This window comes from Accipiter gentilis, chromosome Z (assembly GCF_929443795.1).
Source record: "Accipiter gentilis chromosome Z, bAccGen1.1, whole genome shotgun sequence".
In the NCBI taxonomy this organism is placed as follows: Eukaryota; Metazoa; Chordata; class Aves; order Accipitriformes; family Accipitridae; genus Astur; species Astur gentilis.
Window position 1 is genome coordinate 26258320 of NC_064919.1, and position 19198 is coordinate 26277517.

The following is a 19198-nucleotide window of genomic DNA, read 5'->3' on the forward strand; positions in this document are numbered from 1 at the left end:
GTAGCACTCCAATAAGAGAATAAAAGTCCTATAAAAAAAAAAGTATGTATGTCTACATGACTGTTCTAGAGACAAGCTTATATTGAAACTACATATACACACACATAGATTTAACTTTAGAGGACTGCAGACAATGGAAAGTTGGAGTTAAGAGAAAAAACAGTGTCCTAGTTTATCTTTTACTTGAATATTAAAGACAATGCAGCATTTATATATTGTGATTTTTTAGGCCTTATAAAAACTATGGGTTTGCTATGGTGTTAATTGAGCCAAGTGTAATGATGTTTAATTAAAATTTTTTACTGCTGCTCTCAAGCATAACTTATGAAGGATTACAATGCTGTAAAAGCACATAGTAACAGACTACTTTCCTTGCTGCACCAAAATTAGTGGTATGTGAGAAACTTCTAAAGTTTTTAAGTGCCGTGTTCTCTTTCAACTAGACATAACAGTATTAACATCATATGCCAGACTACATTTCTACCTTTTTTTTTTTAATTTTTTTTTTTTTTAATTTTACCTTTATTTTGAGTGAAAGTTAAAAAAATTAAATGGCATAAAAACCTACTAGGTGCTGAAAACACACATATTGCTAAAAGAATGTCAGACACTAAGTAATATATAAATAATTTACCTTGGTTGTGATGTCAGCTTTATAACTGTCTTGCGTGGCAAAGAATCTTGGGAAGACTGAACATCATCCTACAAGAGAACATCTTTGAATTTCCTTTTGAATACACTTAAACATATAATAGACGAGCTTTGTCTATTATATGAACTTTATGAAGTACAAAACAATGCCAGCCATCCCATAAACAGAAGCCTATTTTAGCACGTTACACAGGACGATGAACCACAAAAGTTTACAAACTAAGTACTTCAAATTGGCAAAAGAAAAAGGCTTACTTCGACCAATTCACTAAGAAACCTTTTATTTCATTAAATGTCTCTTATTACCTACCATTATCAAATTGTCACACCCATGTTTTGATTTTTGCAAACAATACATCATAATCACCAACTTCCTTCAAATTTTGCAAATACTTATCACATATTAACTTTCTCTTGTTATAAATTTACTCTCAGAAATCCTACACTCCTATAGATTTAACACAAGGATTTAGTCTTCTGTCAGATCTCATTCTTACCTTATATTGTACATAAAGAAAATTTTCAAAAAACTTAATTTGGGGTGTGTGTACGATTTTTATCGGATATGAACCACTTGAAGGATTGTTTCACAATATTGGTGAATTCTTATTTTTCACTAGTTTCTCTCTTTTCTCAAATACAATATGACCCAGGGCTCACTCCCAGTGAGAAAAGGTAGTGACAAGCCATTGCTGTCACTGTTGAGTTAGACTTTAAGTAAGAGAACAGCCAAGCTGTTGATGTACTGTTGCATTCCTGTTGGTTCACATAATGGTGATAACAACAGGACTTTGCAACTGAAGTGCAATGCTCCCAGTTCCTCAGAATACTCCAAAACATCCTCAGAATCATGTTTTTCAAATCCAGCTATTGCCACTTACATGAAAGTTTTCTTTCTGTACTCAAAGAAATAAGACTAATATAAAAGAATGGTGCAATGGTTGCATAGCTTTACTTTTATAGGTTGGGTCTCATCCTATTGGATCATTCAGGGATCTCTAAGTTTTATCTGTTTTTTCAGTGCATTGTCTTCCAAGCGATCCAGTTTTTGTTTGCTTACTAATGTCAAGACTGTAAAGCTTATACATGATGTACAAAGTATTCAGTTATCAGCCAAGAAAACAATAATGCTTTTGTGTGTAACTAATAATTAAGAATAGCAGAAACACAGTGTAAGCATCATCTTTCTGGAATCCTCCCATCATGTCTCATTTCCAACTTCCTTTTTCTGGCTTTAAGAAGGGCAATTTTCCCCTGGTTGTACCCACTGTCTACTGGAATGCTGCTACAGTCTCTTATGCTACTCCTTTGACCATGTGTTTTTTCCTTCTTCACCCCTCAAAGACAATAGCTATTTTCAATCTTAGCGTCTTCATCATTTGTCTTTCTCAACTCTCTCGGCATTCATTCTGAATGCCCATCTCTGAACAATTCTTGATCTCAGCTTCCATCAGCCAGCAAAATACCATGATGGCATTTCAAAACAAGTGCCTTTGAACTTTCTACTCACTCAAGGTTTGCACAAGGATTTTTGTAAATATCCTGAAGTTCTCCCATCAGCATTCTACAAATCCCACATTAAAAACCTGTTGTTGTGGTATCCAAAGTACTGTGGGAATATTAGGTTTATAAGAACTTTCTTTTTCATTTCTGCTTTCACAGTGCTAATAGTGGGTTTGACTTAGTATACTCCTAGGCAATATGCAGTCTAAACAGCAATTAGTACTTCTACAATCCAGTGGTATTAATCCAGACTCATAAAGAACAGGAACAATGGAAGCTTAGTTAACTGTAACATCACAACATCCTCCAATATAATTCAGAGCAGAAGTGAAAACTTCATTCCATGAATGATTTCAAAATATTTTTACTTTATGAAGGTGCATATTCATTTTGTTAGCCTTTCCGACCAGGAGAAAAATGGCATATTTGTGGCACACATCCGCAGGCACATGCATGAAGCATGGATGTATATATTTGTATCAAAGTCATAAAATGTATAAAGAAATATTTTAACAGAGGGGTTTTTTGGGGGGTGGGTTTTTTATAAATATAAGTGCCTGGAAGAGTAATTCAAGGCATGACACATCTGGTACATCTAAGCCAGCAGTATGTATGTAGTGTTAGTTACGTTAGAAGTGTGAGGTAATCATATAATGAAGACTGTCTTAATCCTGCTATGTTTATGCACAAAGAAATGAAAGCATCTTGTTTGCTCTCTATTCCAGGTGTATGGACTTAGGTAGACTTCCTAAGACTAGCTACCACAGCAGACAGCTTTTGCTCAGAAAGTGAAGAAACTTAAGAATTTTGAAAGGAAATAATATTAGCAAGTGTGTTTCTTCAAGGTGCTCTTCACTGTAAAACGGGTCTCAAAATGGTATGCGGGGATCTGTTGCTGACTTTATCATCAGTAGATTCCCGTTTCAAATAATTTCAGCTAAGGAAAAAAGCACGAGGTCTTGTCTACACCTGGTCTTGCAAATTCAGCTTAGGCTTATATTCAGGATGGAAATTTTCCTCTTTCTACATTTTTTAAGTAATAAGCAAAGTCAAATTACAGGACCGCATACAGTTATATATTCACTTATCATGTGCATGTCACTGAAGTCACCAACAAATTTACGCCCACAAGAAAATTAGAACACCTGGTTTTACTATGTGCTTCACGAAGTAGAACAAAATAAGCCCATTTACTTTAGATATGTGGGTTTTTTCAGCATTAATTGCTTAAGATTTAACTTTTTACATTCCAATATCTTCAATATGAACAGTTATAAGTAGCAGATTTTTGAGCAGGTATTAGCAGCAAATTTCTTTCCAACTTTTCCCAGGACACTCAAACTGTATTGAAAAGACATAGTTCACATTTTATTTTTGGAGAAAATCAAGAAAGATAGCTCACCATCTTCAGGAATGGAGTTGATGTGTCGTAATTATAAGCACCTTTATCCTTCAGGATAAGAATATGAGCAGAGTCAATTATCACTTTCTTCAAGTTCATTATTGAGTGGAAAAGTCTGTTAAAAATTTTAGAGTCTTAGTTTTCAGTTATTTTTATTCAATATGATAACATTAAAAATTAAAAAGATTAAAGAACTCAAAAGTGTGAGTTACAGAAAAACAAATGTAATTTTTAATGTCAATATAGCATGAAATTAAGAACAGCTAGCTGCAATGAGTCACCAGACTGCAAAATGCAGAAATATTCTGAATTTCATTATATTCCTACCTTGAATACTGAAAATGAGGTACATCTCTACCCCACTGTTATGCTATAAAACCTATACCCTCAAAATACCAGGTACATTTTCAAAATGCTAATCTTAGGAAAGTTTGTGGTTTATATGTTTGATTTCCAATATCTATAGTGGAGACAAGCCTGAAACGCTGGTCACAAAGACAAGATTGCCTTTAAGCAGGATTAGAAAAACAATCAGAAACACAAAAATTTAAAATTATTACCATTATTTTCATTGCTTCAGCCAACACAAGGTTTACAAATTCTTATAGAGAGCTGTGTAGTTTTATTTGTAAAGTGAAAAAAGCCTTTATTTTACTCTCTCATAACCAAGTGCATTGCACATGTTTATACCTTGATTATACCTATGCTTTAATAGATTAAAAAATTAATAAATTTATGGAATTTAAAAATACTTGTCATTAATGCAGTAGTTTAAACTGAGAAAGTATTTCAGAGGCATTTAAAACAATAACTTATTTAATGGACATGCTCTACCATCACCTACCTTAATTAATCAAATTTGCTAGTGCTTAATATTTCAATGTGTTACAATTTTCTGAACAAATGCATAATTAAAGCACATGCCTACATACAGACATACATATATATGTCATACACTCTTAAAAAAAAAAATTCCACAATAGCAGAGTAATTTGTCAATACTGAGAAAGCAACTACCCACCAGACATAACAGCAATGAACAACAGACAAATTAAGTAGAAGACTGGCAACATGAAGATTTCCCACATTGAAGAAAAGTCGGTTACAGAGGGTGTAGGATTTTCCAAGGAATATATGCTTAAACTAGCATGTCTCTTAATCATTGCTTAGCACAGGCAGATACAAAATGTTCTATAGAATAGTTACCACAGAAAATAGCTCTGTTATTACAGAAGTCTGAGTATTGTGTCTACCTAGCTTCTTTTGAACCTCAGAAATTTTGTTTGAACATCAAATTCTTACTCTAGACAATTAAAACATATTTCGTAAATGGAAAGCATGGGTAATCAAATCCACTTCTCCTGTAGAGCACCACTACACTTTCAGTACTACGTTGCTAGCTACAGCAAATCTGTATCTCTGAAATAAATACTTCTGTTTTAAAAAAGCAGAGAGTAATGAAGTTTATGTATTTATAATAAATTACCTAGTGCCATAATCCACAACTACCCAATCTTTAGATGTTCCTGTAATAGCATCATGATGCTGAAAGAGTCCAAGGTTCCTCCTAGCTTCTGTCAGCAATTTATAGTTATCCACTGAAGGAAATACACTCATCTTCTCAGATTTACTGGACTGTACTAAAGCCAAGGAGTAGAGGATTTCAGCTGCCCTGGAATTACAGAGAAGAATCAAATATTTATACAGGTTTAGAAAGCAAAAAGGAACACATATTTTACCTGAAGAATAAACTGATGTTTTTACATCTTTTCTCATGCCTAGTTTTGTGAGTTCTTTAAAACTTAATCTTGTATTTTTAACCTGTTTCTAGCTTCAAACAGTTAAAAATCACTGCTGCACTTCATCATCAACTAGTTTTCCACCTGGTAAGCTTCCTGGAAGGCTTCAGTGATGGAAAATAGAGCTTTAAAATAAAAATAAGGCAGTACATAGTAATGTACCATTTTCACAAATGCCTGAGATATACAGATCTGATCTTAAAATGATACAGTAAGGAGACATACAATTACCATTTCAAAAAGCAACTTATTAAATAAATAAAATTATCTTACAGAAATCTATTAATCTGTACACTCTATATAATAACTGTTCTGCTATTTGTACTTTAAGCAAACTAAATTCTCCTAAAGGCTTAGGCAGTTCCTGCACCTGCTCACTATACATTCACCTGAATTGTGAGAACACTGGATTCAAAAACCTTAGACTGAACAGAATGCAGAGCCCTTCTCTCCTACTTCATATGCAAGAGCCTTACACTAAAATATTACCATTAGGCTCTCACTTGCTTTATGAGAATCTATATTTATTTTACAAAGCAAACAAACAAAAAACCAACACCCAAATCTATAATTGCCATTTATTATGAATATCTGACTAACAAGGATGCCTGTAGAAATTCTGGGAAACCATCTGTTAACTTCTGTTCCTGTCTCCTATTCCTAATATATTACAGTCCTGTTTCTTTAAGTCTAAAAAGTGTCAGATTCCTTTTCAAATTTTGAGTTTAATGAATGTTTCTCAAGTGTTTGAAGAAACCAGGAATATACAGGTTAACGTTATAAAAAGCAAAGAAAACAACATATGTAATTGAAGCAAATGTACAACTATCTCCTCAGCATGTAAATAAAAAATTTTAAAAAATTTTTAAAAACAGAAAATACATTAACTTTTACATTTACCCAAGCTGTTCATGAGTGCATGTGTTCAAATTTAAACTAGGTACAACAACAAATTTTAAAATCATTCTCAGCTTGGGTTTATAGACTGTGCATTGATACTAACTGTTAACATGAAAAATACTTTTGGATTCAGTTTGATCTCTTTGTCTTTACGCATCACATAGGTGACAATTATGTAAAAACTGCAAGTAGCATGTGTCAAACTAAACTAAAAGGTACACTGTACATATAACAGCTCAATTCATTTTCATATTGTCAATATTTGAGGAATAATACGAGATTTTGCTCTTACAGGTAAGATAACTGCTCAGAAGCTACACATAAAATCAAGGTGTTAAAAGTTGTAATTCTTTTTTTATTACTAGTGCACTTAAGCTTAATGGCTGTGATTCTGATGTTGCTTAGTGCAAATTCCTACATCTATGCATTCCTCCTACTTTGCTCGATAACGGCTTAACTTGAAAGGAAAACAAGTATATTGTAGTTATAAAGGCATCAGATGCACTATGTAGTGGTTAAACCCTGTCTGAAAGTGTTTTACCTTTTTTAAAAAATTTTACTTAGCCACTAAACACTGACCCAACTGCAGCTATGATGTAGAGAAACACAAAAAAATTTTACTCCTCAAAATACAATTTAGATTTTCCTACCCAAAGTCCACCTCATTATTTTTTTTTAAATAGGGAAGTACATTATTAATAAACAACATTAACAACCTTGAAAACAAAAGAAATAACATTAAAATGAAGCTGTATAGTAAATACATTTTCAGTTCTTTATGATTCCAGAACATCACTTTAAATCCATTTTGTCTATAAGGAACACTTGGAACTCTTTTGCCTTTCAGAAAAATAACTGATTCTGTTTTACAGATCCATTCAGCACACAGGTCTCCTAGATGCAAAATTTTCCTTTCAAATCTCAATATTATTCTAAACATTAGAATGGTTCGATGGTCACAGATGAAAGACACGCAGAAGTGAAACCACAAGAAACATTGTATTAGGGAACACTTCAACTTACAAATAAGCATTTGCGTCTCTCTAATATCTTTCCATAAAAGCCATATAAAGCCTTGGTTTTCTCACCTGTATTTCAAACTACTGCAGATTACCTAAAGTAGTCATCACAGATTTTCCACTTTGTTGTAATTTGTCACTGTATCTCTACCTGATGGGATACTGCAAATAGACCACAACTTCCTTCACTGATTGCTCAAAGACTACACTAGGTTACCTTTATGTCCATTTTATGTGTAAGCTAAATAAAAATAAATAATTTTTGCAAGAGTTTCTGAAATCTCAAGATGTCTTTTCTATCCATCCGTACAGTTAGAAGTACCACTGCAGCTTTTGTCCTGCTTCTGAATTACTTCAACAGTCTTTTTTGCAGACTTCCCATAATTTTTCCCTGATTACAACTGCAAAGAAAGAAATCACAGAATGTGTTCCTAATTTGTCCCCAACTATGCTGTTATTCTTTGCATCTCTCCATTATGACATTAAACAAACTTCTGGCCACTGATTTCATCATCCTTCAAACTACTTCAATCCAACCATCTCTCACTTCAGATAAAAAAAATCACTTCTGTCTCAAATCAGCATTGATGCCAATCTCCATTACAAAATCCCTAAACTTTCATGCACTTTCTTTAATCCACAACCCCAAAACATTTTTAAAAACAGAAAAAACCCAAACCACCACCTCTTTTCTTGCTCAAATGGCCAGCCTTCATAGCCGGTCCTGAGGCTGAACACTGTTTTCTGGCTATTAAGTAGAGTGAAGTACTACTTAATCCTGGTACTGCTGGAACTTAAAAGCATTCATCCTTGGTAAAGAATACAGACACATACGTATTTATCTTCCGTTTATGGTTCATTCTCCCACATACATATATATACATACACATATATATGCACACTAGGTAGTTATAAGTTAGCTCAAAAAGAACTATGGAAAATTTAATCATGAGGTTGGGTGAGGGTGTTATTGATTAAATATGATCATGATGTATTTCCTCTGACTTTAAAGAAAATAAAAAATAAAAGACAAAACCCCCAATTCTGCTGTTCTCATAGCTAATATGCCATCCTTGAAGATTCTCCAGGTCTCTGAAAACAAAACTGCCAAAACCCCGATATTAAATTGACAAGAACATATCTGTACATTTTGTTCTTACATGTCATTCACAGAGGATAACAAAGGATGAAAAACTTCCCAGGTACATTTTTAGAAACGTGCTTTGTTTTAACTCAGAAGACTGAAGGTTTAGTTTTCTTCCAGAGATTCTTTACCTGTAAGTCTAGCACCCTTTTCAGAAATTAATGGTAATTTAAATTCTTGCATGAAGGAATCTTTTAACAGTGTAAATTTTGTAAATACTAAAAATAAACTTGAAAGCAATTAATTTGAAGTTTTCTGCAACCTAAGTAATAAAAAACAGAAAAATGACAATAAAGTAAACACACTTAAAAATTTTGAGAAAAAAGGCTATGATAAAGCTAAAGGAAAATTAAATCCTTGGTCCATTTTAACAAACAGAAAGGAATTTAGGCAAAATAAAACAAACAAAAAAAACCAATTAAGTGGGGAATTCAACTTGTAAGGACATCATCTGACCTGTTTTCTGTACATCTTGACTTTTCCAATAGCAGCATGAAACAAGGCTGTTTTCACTGAAAATCAAAGATTCTTATGATAAACTAGGTAATGAGAACAGAGCTAATTAGTAGTTACAGTAAGTAAAAAATAAAATGCTTCTACGAAAATCATATTCCTAGTGATGCTTGATGCTCTATCTGTAAACTATTTCTGAATAGTTGTCAAACTTCCCAATTATTGTTAGCCTTACAAATGCCCTCTTTCTATTCTAACATTCTTGGGTTTGTACATAAGTTAACACTTGTAACATTCCAAAGTTCTGATTAAAACACTGCGGAAGTCACTCTTCTAATAACCTCTTCTTACTATATTATTTTTACATTCTTCTGCCAAAGGCATCCTAGCCTTGCTTTTTGTCATTCCTCTCAGCTTCCATCTTCTTCTCCTTCCTGACAGTCTTTGGCTTCCTTCCTCCCTGCTTTCCCATTTGTGAAACTTTTTTCCTTGCTGGTCAATGCAATACCTTCAAAGTGATGTTACATTGCCTCTTCCCTAACACCCTTCTATTCTCAGGCCCTAGATCTCACTTCTCCTTAAACAGTTCTTAGTCTTTCTATTGCTTTCATTTCTTATTCACTAATTTTCTTGATTTCCTTAGGTCTCTTACTCTGTATTCTTAGACTGCAGAGAGAAGGCTAGAAAAAGCCACTTTCATCACAGGAAAAACATACTAGGGATCACAGACTAGCTTAGCTGTGTCCCAAGTCTACTTTACCAGAGTAAAGACTTGATCCTTGGAAGAAGGAAAACAAAATTCTGCTAGATATGGAAGTTTTTCTTCTGAAACATACTTGTATCTGCCTCCAAAACACTACTTTCCATGCTCCCAAAATGCTACTTTCCACACCTCTCTTGCTCCCTCCACTACTGCAGCAGCCATTATGACACAAAAAAAATTGGCAAGAAATCCTTAAGGATGAATTTCTCATTATTACAGAAGCTCTCCAGCACAAAAAGGTCTGAACAGCATGTAGAAGCACTACAATAGGTATATTTTAAAGGGTCCCTCCAGAAGACAAAAAGTGTCCTTTGACCAAGGATCCTTGGAAGAACAATCTTTTGGAAACAGAGTTTCCAAGTTTTGACAATAGATGAACTGTCCAGGGTTTGTATCATAGGCATCCATCCCAGATTTCTTTCTGGAGCCTTAAAATACAGTTAAATCACTTTACAACGTGTCTTATCTACAGCTGCTACAAGGGAGAACCACTAAAATACCCCATTACCAAAATTCAGCAATACTTTTTCTTTAAAGAAGATGTAAACACTTTTCAGCAGAGCAGTACCTTATAATCTGACATCACTTGGCACACAATATTCCTGACTACTTCTCAACTGCCTCTAACAACCCTTGTAAAATTCACGCATTTGTATTTCTCTCTGAAAGAGTTCACAGTATATGATAGGTTGATCTGACAGGTACCCAAATGCAATACAGAAATAAAAAGCATACTACCTGCTACTTTCATGGAATCAGGACTTGTTGATCACTTGACTACTATTTTAAACAACTTATTTGTTTTAATGGAAAAGATATAATTGTATTTCTGTGAATTTACTAAAAAAACTGCTACACCAACAACTACACCAAGAACTATATTTGGGCGCCGTTTAGGCTACCTTTATTGTAAGTAAACTTAAAATGTGCATTTCAAAATCACTTTTCCATCTGTCCAACAGATTTAGAGTACTTATACATTCATCTCTCCCGTGTGCCAAGACATGTGTTATGAATTTACTGGATGGCAGTATTTACCGTAAGTAGGATTCCAGGACTCTATCCAGTCGTTTATAGAAGGGTCGCGATGTAAAGTATCCACTCCAGTAATGATGATCTCTGTCTGCATAGGTGAAGAAGTCTCCACTTAAAACAGGGAAAAATGAATTGCTCCTCTTTTCACCCAAATTGCTTTCTTTGCGCAGAGCTTCAAAGTAATCTGACAAAGTTCCAAACTGGGCCTGAATGAAAATTAAAGTTACTATAACATAGGTCCATTTTCTTTATTTAGACATACGAAGAGAATGAATATGAATGGTTTCATATACATTTCAGAAATACACCAGTCTTCCAGCAGAATTTTAGCAGAAATACTATCCTAAAGATACACACACTTTTCAGACAAGCTGAACAGGTCTTCCAAAAGCACTTCAACTTCATTTCAACTCAGTACAAGAAAGACATGGAGCTGTTGGAGTGGGTCCAGAGGGGGGCTACAAAAGTGATCAGAGGAATGGAACACCTCTGCTATGAAGAAAGGCTGAGAGAGTTGCGGTTCTTCAGCCTGGAGAAGGCAAGGCTCCAGGGAGACCTTATAGCAGCCTTTCAGTACTTAAAGGGGGCTTATAAGGGGGACAGACTTTTTAATAGGACCTATAGTGACAGGACAAGGGGTAATGGTTTTAAACGGAAAGAGGGTAGATTCAGACTAGACATAAGGAAGAAATTTTTTATGATAAGGGTGGTGAAACATTGGAACAGGTTGCCCAGAGAGGCTGTAGATGCCCCATCCCTGGAAACATTCAAGGTCAGGTTGGATGGAGCACTGAGCAACCTGATCTAGTTGAAGATGTCTCTGCTCATTGCAGTGGGGGTTGGACTAGATGACCTTTAAAGGTCCCTTCCAAGCTAAATCATTCCCTGATCCTATGATTTATGAAATATCAAACACTTTTTTTTAAAGTATAAATCATTATTTAAAGTACAAACTAAATCCCAACAAATAAGCAAAGCATTCTTCATGTCTTATGAGTAAGTCTCTAATATATGAGTTAAGTAATATCTCAATATTATTTAAGTAGATGTCTGGACTAAGTAAGAAACTGGAATGCAACAAAAACATAGCTGTCTTAACCTTGCATTTTCCAAATTAACTCTGTTTTGCTCCAGATCTCCAACATGTGCTTAACCCAAGATGACAGTTGATCAAAAAAAATAGCATTTGCTTTCAGAAGCTGGTTTTTCAAAACTATTTACAAAGAAACTGTGTTTAGAAATGTAACGTGGGGGAGTTAAAAAAAATTCCTCATCTTCTGGTCATTTTTAAAAATGCTCAGACAAATAAGGCAATAACAGCCTTTTACAGGATACAGGGTACAAGACAGTACCCTCAAGCCTGAGGTGTACAAAAAAAGGGGGGAATAAAAAATGGAGAGGGACTGATGTCAATGTTGCCAGCACTGAGAGATGTTAAAGAAGACATAGATGGCAAACTGGACTTTGAATGAGAGTGGAAAAACAATTAATGAACATGGGAACAGCACAGAAGATCACATTACCACAAGTATCCTCACAATAAACTATAATGATAATTCTTGAAATTTAAATTAAGTCACTTTCTAAAATTTATTTTTAACAAGCATACAAATTAAAATGTTACAATTTGCAACACCAGAAAAGTTTTTAGTAAAAATCTTTTAAAAGTGACTTGGAATATAAGGACTACTATTGTGACAATGAAGATATGCTATTTGAACATTTAAAAAAACAAATCAAACAGTATTCACTCTTCAAAATCATTCAGAAGATCCAAGTATTTTAAGTGGTTATGGTATGATAGCTTGCCACTTTGAATGGCAGTAAAGCAGAGAAAGAGACATATTGCCACAGAAATCCCAATATTAGTGATCCCTGCCTTACCAGGCACTTCTAGGACACTTGGCCTTTTCCCTCACTATCACAGACACCTACAAGACAGAATTCAGAAGAAAAAAAAAACCAGCAGACCAAGAGAAATCAGGTATAGATGACCTCCCTTCTGTATGCTGGGTTACATCAGAGGAAGAAAACGTCACCAGAGGAACCAGCAAAGTTGAAGAAAACTCATTCTAATGTCAGGTGAGTGGAAACAGTGAAATAAGCTGGTAGACTCTTCTACTGGCATAAAAAAAGTCTCAGCTTAATTTATGCATAATAGATGTAAAGGCGATCTCCAAATGGGAGGTTAAACTCCCTGAGAGCAAAACAGATATCTTTTACAGTAATCTGCCACATACTTTTAGGACCGTAGAATAGTTGCTGGCATGAGAATCTCAATGCTAACAGACACCACCAGAAAAACATCTCAAATTTATCTGAAAGGGTAAATCTCTAATAAGATCAGAAAGGCAGAGTAGGCAGTCCCTTGTGTAAGTAGTAATATCCTAGGCATCTCAGCACTTAAGGAAGAAATGTGAACTCTTTCTTTATATAATCTAGGTTCTTAGGAAGCTGAGCATGACCCCCTACTTGCCTGGGGAGTTAGAGTCCACTGTGGAAAGTGCAGCAGAGTGCGAAAGTTCTTCACCTAAGCCCATATTTCCAAGGATAAATGACATCAGTTTAAAAAAAAAAAAAAAAAAAAAAAAGAAAAGAAAAAAAAAGCAACAAAAAAAACCCAAACCCAAAACCTAAAAAACAGAGGGAAAAAAAAAAAACCCCAACTAACTAAAATGAAAAGGAGACACACTCCAGTGCCAACAGTGCTCCAGCTGAGCAAAGAACCCTAGGCACAAAGTAGCTGAATGAGAGGATGGCATATCTTTTTATCTGGGTATTAAGAAGCAGAAAAAGGGTTGGATACTTCTACAAGGGCCCCAAGGGCTAGTGTGATTCCCAAGGCTTTAATCCAGGTGGGCAAGCCAGGGCTAATGAATTAGACTTCTAGAGTCCTTGACAATGGGCTGAGCAGAACCTTTCAGATAAGGAACTTGCAGATGCCTCAGGACAGGAGTGGTCCTTGAAGAATGACCTTCGAATTAGAACCTTCAGATTTTGTCCCAGAGCAGAAATCATCCGGCCCAGGTTAGTAGGAATGAAGACTATAGAAAGTATGCTGCTGTTAGTAACCAAAGAGTAACTACCTGCACGCTATATCCCTTTTTGAGGGGAGTAAAGCTGGTGATAGCAGCAAGCTTTAGATTTAAAAGATGGGCTGTAGATTTAAAAGATGTAAAAGAGTATTCTGCAGGTCTGTCTCCCCCCACTAAGACACAGCAGGCATTCACATACATCATGTCACCCACATCCCATAAGAAACATGCAAAATCCAGCTCTCAAACAAGCTGTGATCCCAAGAGATCATCTTTCTTATGCAGAACACAAGTCCAGAAGTCAGCAGGAAGAACTAACACACTATAGGCAGTACTCAAATCTGCAGTTAGAAGAATGGGTGGGAGGTCTCAGAAAAGGGCGGGGGGGGGGGGGGGGGGGGGGGGGGGGGGGGGGAAGATGCACACACAAAAAAACCGTATGAAAGAGACCAGACCAGGTTTAAAAAGTCTAAATATGAAAGCAACAATAGTGCTTTCTCATGTGATACCCAAGAAAAAACAAGTTTGTTGTCCCCTATTTCTTATTTCCATGCTGAAAGATGATGAAAACTTGTCTGAGTACAGAGAACAGTACAAGAAGTGTCTGAAGTACTCAGCTTAAACATTAGGATGTATCAACATGTATATTAACACTCAAACATAATTAATGATTTAAAGTGATATCTCATCTGATAATTGTGTTAGTATATTCACTCCTTTTGTAGCCAGGTCCATCTCTTAGATTTTATTGTATTCAACAACATGTGCTAGCAATGACGCCTCTTTGTGTTTGTTTTGGCATATAAAACCAAGAGGACCCAAGCAAAGCAACAAAATTTGCTTGAACTTCTAATATGAAAATACAATATTTTAAACAACAAAACCTGCGAGCCTGAAATAACAATGACTGAAGCCTGTGAAAACAAGAGTACTAAGAAAACAAGCAAACCTAATAGCTGTTCTCTAAAATGATCTATTTTGGATACTATTTATAGTTTTCAAGCAGATATTATTAATAGCAAAGTTTCTGGTTTGGAGGGAGAGGAGGTGGTAAAGTTTAAAAAAATGTAATCTGCCAAGATAAACCAATCTGCTGTTAAATAATAAACAAAACTCCACAGTTTAAATAAAAAAAAAAAAACACAAAAAACAACAAAAACAAAACCAGAAACAAACCACAACTTTTTTCCATGAAGAATCTCAAAATACTGAGAAATACTGTTTTCTCCACAAACCAGAAAAAGTGTTGTATTTACCTTAACATGCCACTCAGGATGAGAATTCATATAATCAAACAGCTTCTGATAATTCTGGTACTGTTGATCCCATTCTGAGCTCTCAGCATAGCGGAAATCATCCCCTAGTGGAGCCAACAGAACTTTAGTACGGAAAAGCTTTGACTTCTTTCTGTATTGATCTAAAATCATCCAAGCCCTTGAGGGGGGGCAGGGGGAGGTGGGAAAAGCAATGTAGAAAACAGAAAAATAAAAGTCAGCATTTGACGAAAAAAATCTTAGATATCAAGTTGTGCATTAGGGTGAGCCTAAACAAGACATACAAAACTCAGCTGTCTCATTTTGTAACAACAAGCTGGATGCAATTCCCACCACTGGGACACCGCATTCAACTTACTATTGTTGCAAACACTATGCTAATTAAATCCTCCAATAAGCTTATCAAGCTCCATCTCAAACAATAGGCCAGTCTGCATCAATTTGTTCCTGTGCCAAAACTAACCTTCAGTTTAAATTATGTTTACCTGCTTTATATTTAGATAACAATCCTAATCCTCTCCAGCCCTTATTTACAATAATAAGCAAGCTCTTCTCATCCCCTCTGGTAATTCCCTTGGATAATTCGCTTCCTATCTTCATGTCCTTGACAGAAAAACTGCCCATATATTAATCTTTGAGGAATTCCAGCCTCGCAAAAAAAAACAAACCAAAACAAAAAACCACACACATTCTGGAGGAAGTTCACTACCAACAATCACTGTTCCCCCTTCAGCCAGTTTCTTACTTGTCTTAGAACCAGCCCTCTTAAGCTTTAAACACATGCCCTGAAAAATTAAACCCACTGCTTTTCTGCTTTTGGCCTTTAAAAATAACTAACAAAACCCCCACACTTGCATATACAGAAAAAAGGCACTAAAATTATCCTTTGGCACCTACTAACTCTTTGGTGGGTAAAGTATCAGTTCATTAAGCTGCAGTATGTTACAAGTTACAAGTCTGATGTCTGGGTTACTGAAAGGGTCCATTCTCCCCACTCCCCACCCCTCCCCATCACTATCAAGATCTTCAGATGCTGTTCCTCTCTAATTGAAGTTATGGAAATAATGTTAGTAGGGAGTATAAACTATAGTAACATATTTAAGAAAACAGAAGTACAAATGACAAAGTTTTAAAGAGAAAATAGCAGCAAAAAAGTGATTCCAGTGAGCTTTTTGTTTCTACAAGTCTTTTTAATAGGTAGTTTAATCAACTTTCATCTCATACTCTTGAAGATTTGTTAGATCAACATTTATGTGAGAATTGAATCTAGTCCAATATATTTGAAACCCGTATTTCTTTGACCAGCAAGTCAGAGTTTATTTGTCTATCAGATTATAAAAGTATTGAGTAAACACAAGATCTGTCTGTATTCTGGAGGGAGAAAGGGGGCACAACATCTTTAGTTAATAATCTACATAGTTCTGCCGAGACTAGAATAGACCTAACTGGTGGCTTCGGTCCCTTGGCCCCTGTCTATAGCTTGATTTATAGTTCAGATTACCATGTATTTATGCTTGAATCAGTATTTTCCATGACTTTCAACAGGTTGTCGTTTTAAACATAAAGACCTCCTCTCCTAACAGAACAACTGGCACAACACAAGACTTTGTAATTCTACCTTCTAAAAAGTCAGCCTAACTCAAATTTTCCACATGCAGTCTACAGTTGGAGACATATTTTATTTTAGAACCTCTTGAAAAATACAGGACTTCAGGAAAGGTCACAGTTAACAGGATATTTGACTGTGACATCTCTCTTCAAAGTCCTCCTTTAGTTTCTTTTCAAATCTACTGCAAAATTCATCAGTGTTACTGTTCTCCCTCTCTTCAAAGTACTCATAACTCTAGGATTATTAGGTGTTTTTAAGGGGCAGCAGGATCTTCCTCTACTGCAAAACAGTTTCAATTGCAAAAACACCAAAGAAAAATTAGATGTCTCAAGTCAGGTATATCCTCTAGTTTCATATAACTTTCTAAATCACTATTTCATACAGGAGTGAGAAAGAGTCAGCAGAAAGCCCCAGACAGAATTTGCTGAAGATGAAAAATACTTCTGGAGAAAAAAAAAAAAAAGAAAAGAAAAGATTACACTGAGTCTCACCAATGCTTCCCTCCTCTGGTACCCAGCAAGACAGTATTAGACACATTTTGATACAAGTTTATCCTGCCTACCTGAATGAAAATTTGAAAACCAAGAGATCAGTCATGAAAAACTTTTTGTACCACTGCAATTATGGATATAGCGTACCAGCAGCAATTTCATTTTAATGTCTTCCAAAAAAAACCCAAAATTTGGTTTATACAATCAAAAGTTCTTGGAATTGTACACAAGACGCATTATGTAGTTCTCAGTATTCAGAGCAACCCTAACTGTGTTCTTCGTTGGCAACACTGAAGTATATCAGCATTATGAGTAACAGCACCAATGATATTTTTCACCTTTCTTTCGGAACCTTTCAGATTATCACTGAATGCTTAAGATGCTTCACAAATGAAAAAAAACCCTTCATATCACAAGTGTGTTCTTTTGCCACAAAAATTCCAAGTATTTGGCTAAAACATATCAAAACAATTAATGTGGCTAGTTTTGCCCCTTCCTACGTCAAAGCAGGAGGAGCAGTCACCACCTAGAGTCTGTGGGAATCACAAGAAATTTTGCAGCAACCATAGCAAGTCCTATGTGTCAGGTTTGACAGTGGTCATAGCTTCACAGTCCCTACTACTTCAGCCCATACAGCACATGAAGCATTACGGACTCACTTTTTGCTCAATTCTCACAACTAGAAAACAAAACCATTTGATGGATAGGCAATTTTCTATTCAGGTAATTTTGTGGAGGAGATAGCTATATGCAGACCTTCCTAAGAGCATGATCTCAGATTCTTGAGGCTGGCAATCACAAACATTAACAACCAATGCCACGTCAGCAATGTAATTCTGCACACCAGTTGCACATTGTGCAATATGACCAACAATAAAAAGAAAAAAGCCGAAGGGTAAAATTGGATTCTTGAACAGTAGGGAGTGAAGTGGAAAGTCTGTTTTCTACTCCTTCTCTGATGCGCATACCTTGCAGTACAGATTCTTTCCTACTTCCATGCATGGGAGACAGAGACATATACAAAACAAGCTATGCTGGCAGTAGTCTCAGAATCATGCGCCCTTGTCCTTGTGGGGGACTTTAACTTTCCAGACATCTGCTGGAAATACAAAACAGCAGTGAGTGAACAATCTAGGAGGTTCCTGGAGTGTGTGGAAGATAACTTCCTGACACAGGTGGTGGGTGAGCCAACCAGGGGAGGAGGAGCCTTGCTAGATCTGCTGTTTACGAACAGGGAAGGACTGGTAGGAGGTGTGATGGTCGGAGGCCGTCTTGGGCTTAGCGACCATGAAATGGTAGAATTTTCAATTCTTGGTGAGACAAGGAAGGTGGTCAGCCAAACCACCGCTCTGGGCTTCCGGAGGGCTAACTTTGGCCTCTTCAAGGCACTGGTTGAGAGAGTCCCTTGGGAGACAGTCCTGAAGGGCAAAGGGGTCCAGGAGGGATGGGCATTCTTTAAGAAGGAAATCTTAATGGCTCAGGACCAGGCTATTCCCATGTGCTGCAAGTTGAACCGCTGAGGAAAACGACTGGCCTGGCTGAATGGGGAGCTTTCTTGAGCTAGGACTCAAGAAAAAAAGAAGAGTTTATCATCTATGGAGGAAAGGGCGGGCAACTTGGGAGGAGTACAGGGATCTTGTTAGATTATACAGAGAGAAAATTAGAAAGGCAAAAGCTCAACTAGAACTAAATCTGGCCACTATCATAAGGGACAACGAAAAATGTTTTTACAAATATGTTAACAGTAAAAAGAATCCCAAGGAGAACATCTTTCCTTTAAGGGATACAGAAGGGAATGTAGCAACCAGTGATGAGGAAAAGGCCGAGGTACTTAATGCCTTCTTTGCCTCAGTCTTTAATAGTGAGCCCAGTTATCCCCAGGGTACTCCACCCCTTGAGCTAGAAGGTAAGGACAAAGAGCATAAAATAACCCCCTTAATCGAGGAGGAAATAGTTAGGGACCTACTACGCCACCTGGACACTCAGAAATCTATGGGACCTGATGGGATCCATACAACAGTACTGAGGGAACTGGCAGAGGTCCTTGCCAAGCCACTCTTTAAGATCTATCAGCGTTCCTGGTCAACGGGGGAAGTCCCAGAGGACTGGAGGCTTCCCAA

The 19198-nt window shown here is 36.1% G+C and overlaps 1 protein-coding gene across 2 annotated transcripts in view; it reads right to left on the reverse strand.

Annotated features, from left to right (window-relative positions):
• Positions 1–19198, reverse strand: part of MAN2A1 (mannosidase alpha class 2A member 1) — a 129573-nt gene that overhangs the window by 59861 nt on the left and 50514 nt on the right. For both annotated transcript variants that reach the window (XM_049795609.1, XM_049795610.1), the window contains exons 8-12: positions 14961–15138; positions 10673–10875; positions 5043–5228; positions 3557–3671; positions 635–702 (exon numbers count right to left, since the gene is read on the reverse strand). In XM_049795609.1, the coding sequence (XP_049651566.1) occupies positions 635–702; positions 3557–3671; positions 5043–5228; positions 10673–10875; positions 14961–15138 (750 nt within the window). The remainder of the gene's footprint in view (positions 1–634; positions 703–3556; positions 3672–5042; positions 5229–10672; positions 10876–14960; positions 15139–19198) is intronic.